The 4,772-nt window shown below is 33.9% G+C and overlaps 1 protein-coding gene across 1 annotated transcript; it reads right to left on the bottom strand.

Annotated features, from left to right (window-relative positions):
* Window positions 1-1,218: 1,218 nt before the first annotated feature.
* LOC134530477 (uncharacterized) lies at window positions 1,219-3,752 on the bottom strand. Its single transcript, XM_063365313.1, has one exon. The coding sequence runs from the start codon at window positions 3,610-3,612 to the stop codon at window positions 2,296-2,298; it is 1,317 nt and encodes a 438-aa protein (XP_063221383.1). The 5' UTR covers window positions 3,613-3,752; the 3' UTR covers window positions 1,219-2,295.
* Between the last annotated feature and the right edge of the window lie 1,020 nt (window positions 3,753-4,772).

Below are 4,772 nucleotides of genomic sequence, written 5' to 3' on the forward strand. Positions count from 1 at the left end.
TATGTAATAAATAAAAATTAAATAACTAATTAAATTAAAATTAATATTTGTTTAAATTATTTTTTAAAAAAGTGACCGTCAGCTAGAATGGAAACCTGAGCGTCTGGGTGGCCAGCAAATACGTACCACCTAGGCCTCTGCACTGTTGGCAAAAGTGATACATATCTAGAATATAAACTGTGCTTAAATTTTCAAAGGATTTTTCCTCTGAATTGATTGGTCAATGTGATTCAATATTTTAAGGGGTGAACACACAGTCTCATCTTGGAAGTCAATTTCCCAGTTTTTCTCTCTCCTTGTTAGAGGTCTCACATCAAAAAACTAGAAAATAAAATAATAGCATTTTTATGACTAGAAGGCTAGCAAAAATATGCGATGGTAAAAGTTCCCTATCATGTACCCAAGTTGATCCCAAGATCCTGATGGCATGATCCTGATAACTAGATCTTAAGGTAGATGAGGCTTGCTGTTTTAATTTAGTATGTCAAAATATCCTTGACACAACTGCAACTTGTGATATAGCAATTAATTATAGTAATTAAGTTGAATACAAAAAAAAATCCACAAGACCTGACATAATTTGTTTGTATTGTGATATTTTTGTTTAGCTAGGATCTTTTAATGTAGCAAGCATCATGTACCACAGGATCAATTATACAGGATCATGCCCATCAGGATCTAGAGTTAAACTTAGATATGGAACTTAACCACATGCAATTTTATAATTACAAATACATATATTTATTTTGTTTGTTCTGCTGTTAGTTAAAGCATAATTTTTTATTGGGGTAGGCTATAAAAAAGTGAAATTTAAACACAGTACATATTAATAAGAAAAAAGAAACTAAGTATGTTAGTGAAGAAACAACCTACACTGCCGAGAAATATTTACTTTATTAAAGTTTGTTAGGTTAGCTACATTAAAGATTACACTGAAAACATTTGAATAGTTGGTTATGAAAGACAAATTTAGATAATCTGACCAACTGTTCAAATGATTTCACAGATTTTTAGCTAACTAAATCTAACCATTCTCAAGATTTTACACTGTATGTAATCAGTGTTGTTAAGTAACGAATTACAAGTAATCTGATTACTTGTAACGATTACTTTTCAAGTAATTTATACTTGTAACGAATTACATTTAAAAAATGTAATTCGTACTTGTAATCGGAATACATAACATTAATTGTAATCGATACATTAAGGTAATCGATACTTTATATTTACTTGCCATTACTTTTATTCTCGGAACGTATAATGAATACAATTAAGAACAAGAAGATCATACACTTTTGTGTTAGTAAAGTTTATAATTTTACGCTTGTAGTGCTACGATCGTATGCATAACATCTATGATCAAAAATGAAGACCCATAGTGACTTGCAGTGTCTCCAACATTACCCTATCCTAAAATTTGCATTTTTAAAATTTAACACATCGCTACCGTCAAGTGCTGAGCGTCTTTTTAGTGTTGGCAAAGATGTTTTTGCCATCAAGAGAGGGAATCTATCTGATGAGAACTTTAAAATGCAATTGTTTCGTAAGGTCAATTCCAAAATTTAAAGAGTGTTACTTTTATTACAGATAGCTACTTGTATGAAGTCTTTTGATGTTATTCAAGCAAGTTTGTACTCAAATATTATTCATTTAATTAAAGATAATAAATTTAATCATTACATGAAATCATTTTTTTAACAAAACATATATGTATGTTTATTAATGTAACAAAGTGTAAAAAAATTGAATCGTAGGTCAGTTTTAAAATGGTAGCGGAAAGTAATTGTAATTTTACTGATTACTTCTATATAAAGTAAATTTTACTTGTAATTAGTTACATTATCACCACAGTAATTGTAATTGAGCCCAATTACTTTTTCAGAGTACTTTTAACACTACTGTATGTAATGTATCTAACCTAACTATATAAAAAGGTAAGCTATTAGCAGTATTACAATGCCATTTCACAGAATAGTTACTAGTAACTATGGAAAGTAAATAATACCTATTTCAGAATTTTTTTTTTTGACAAAGTAGTACTACGGAACACATTTTTCTTTCTTAGCACCTGCTCTAGGAAATTACCAAACATTTTTACATCACACACATGCACACATGATAGGTACCTATACAAAAAAAAAAGTCATACTATAATTTTTTTTATTTTGTCCAACAGGAACAGGACTTTCAGTAAGCTAAAATCTTTAACACATCAAACACAAACTTATGAAATTACCATATACAGGGCTATGTAAATTCTCACTAATGTTGTCTAGCACTACCAAGAAGATTATTCTAGTAGTGCCCTTCTTGGATATAACCTTTCAGTCTGCTAGGAAGCGGCAGTTTTTGAATATTGTCCACTCGCACGTACTGACGAATGACAAACCTACACAAATATTGCAAAGACCTCACTTGAGTGAAACGCGACACAGGTTTGGCCAGGCGAACCGGGAACGACGGGTAGCCCGGAGCTCGTGGCCGCGAGTAGCAGAACACAGCCGACTCTGAGTACGTCATGGAGTGAGTGATGAGATCAACTATGCTTGCAAAGCCTTCTTGTCCAGGAAATGAATAGAAACTGAACAAACCGTGGCTGTACTCGATGCGAGCGTGAAACGTCTTTCCAGAACTGCGAAAGCTCACACTAAGCAGGTAGCGGTCAGCAGATGAATCTCGAACCAAAAATGCTCCATCTGGAAGATCTAGGAGTTTCTCTTCTGCTTCCTCTCTGGTGATGGGACCCCAGTACCAGCCATACTTGGCCAACTTGAAAAGTTCACAAGTTAAGCTACCACCTGTGTTATTTGAATGCAACAAAGTGTCATCACAGGGGTGGTCATCACCAAAATCATCAGGCCGAGATTCTTCTGTACATATATTGCTTATTAAGTGCCTACAATTACAGACTTTCAATTCTGATGCACTTTGAGAACTCTGTGAACTTAGATTCTCAAGCGGTCGGGGAGCAACAGTGGGTTTCACTTCTTCTTGCAAACTACTGGTAACATTATCTGTAACATTTAACACATCTGTAACCAATAACTGTTCTTGAACAGTTTCTCTAAGTCTCAGTGGAGGAGCACAACTTATACTGGAAACAGATGTCTGCTGAAGTTTGTTGTACTGTCTCGGAATGTTTAAATTTCTTACGAACCGAACAGGTGGTTGCAAGTTGGAATTACAAGAAGTCTTTACAAATTCTTCTGTAGTTGAACTGTCACACATACTTTTTTGGTATGTCTTCGCGGAAGAATCAAGAATTTTTGCAGTTTGTTTCGACTTGCACTTAATAGGTCTTGCAACAATACTAGCTTTCAGTTGAAACCTTTCCTTTAACTTCTTAAAAACTCCAGGTTTGTGATTATCTGTCCGTGTATTACCGTTACAATGACCATTTTCGGAAACATTTAAATGTATACCACGATTTTTCAGCTCCAAACTAACAGTTTCATTTTCTGAGCTAATTTCATCCAAATTTTCACAGCAACACATGTGAGGCCTTGGTCCACTGTGCCTTGTGCTTCTCCTCACAAAAGAGTCTTTTAAATAACTAAAACTCATCTTCCGACTTCTTTTAGCTTCTTCAACATTCCTTAAGCTCATTGCCATTATAGCATTTGCTTCATTGGTAAAATAAACTTTAACGTATGCCTCGCATTATATGCTGTTGAGTTAAATATTTATATGACCATCGCACCAAAGTAGACGTAATGTGTTTATTCATTTACTGAATAGTTGCTGATAGTAAATATTACAACTATATTTATGGTAAAAAAAAACTATACAAATGCATTCCACATAAGCACAAATATCATAGACCTAAATAAATTGAATATTTACCAACATAGATAATCACATAGATACAGATAATAACTATTCTAATGAGAGCGCACTTACAAATGAATATGTTAAAAATCTGTATGCAGAAACAAATCATAAGATTTTCCAAATTTCACGGGCAATTCACTGAATTTCGCCCAGTACATCATAAGCAATTACAATAAATCACGTTATAAAACAAGCGATTTTTAATCACACATAACTGTTAGCTTAAGAGTCTCTCGATTTAAAAAAAGCATTTACCAAGGAAATTAATGTGTTTGTCTAATTTTACATTGTATCTCCTTCACCCTAAATTTAATCAAGACCAAAATGTCCGCTATATCGGAAAGTGACCTGTGATGCCAAGGCTGATCGTCGCCTGAGTTTTGTTCAGGATATAATATTTTAGGATTATAATCAACAAAACGGACAACATCAATAATTACAGTTATTTACATGTTCTTTTACACAGCCATCCAGACACAGACTGGCAGCATCTCAGATTTAAATTAGCATTGGTGTATACAATACTACCGCTCCTGGGGCCCTATACTTGACGCTGTCCGAATAATTACGCTAGTGGAATGATCCACTATTTTCTTAACAGGAGATAGCTAGGTGTCTATTCATAAAACTGTTAAAGAGGCTATCAGGGCTGGCGCGTCCATATAGGCGAACTAGGCAACCGCCTAGGGCGCCAAGTAGCTGGGGGCGGCGCAGCACGACACATAACAGCTGATATAATATGTTTAACGATTATTGAAACTAGATGAAAATGGATTTTTGTAACAGTTTGGAATGTTTATATTGATATAAGTAATTATTTAAAGTCCACGGTGACCTGTTTATGATTTGTAATAAGTAAAAAAAAAACACATGCCTGCATACATTTTATTGTTGACAAAATATTAGGCTTACATGGTGTATTTTGAGGCAAGGACAATTTT

The sequence above is a fragment of the Bacillus rossius genome, chromosome 3, assembly GCF_032445375.1.
Source record: "Bacillus rossius redtenbacheri isolate Brsri chromosome 3, Brsri_v3, whole genome shotgun sequence".
Classification (NCBI taxonomy): domain Eukaryota; kingdom Metazoa; phylum Arthropoda; class Insecta; order Phasmatodea; family Bacillidae; genus Bacillus; species Bacillus rossius.

What these genes read in the sequence shown, in the direction of transcription:
- LOC134530477 (XM_063365313.1), bottom strand. Translation starts at nt 3,612, where the DNA reads ATGGCAATGAGCTTAAGGAATGTTGAAGAAGCTAAAAGAAGTCGGAAG.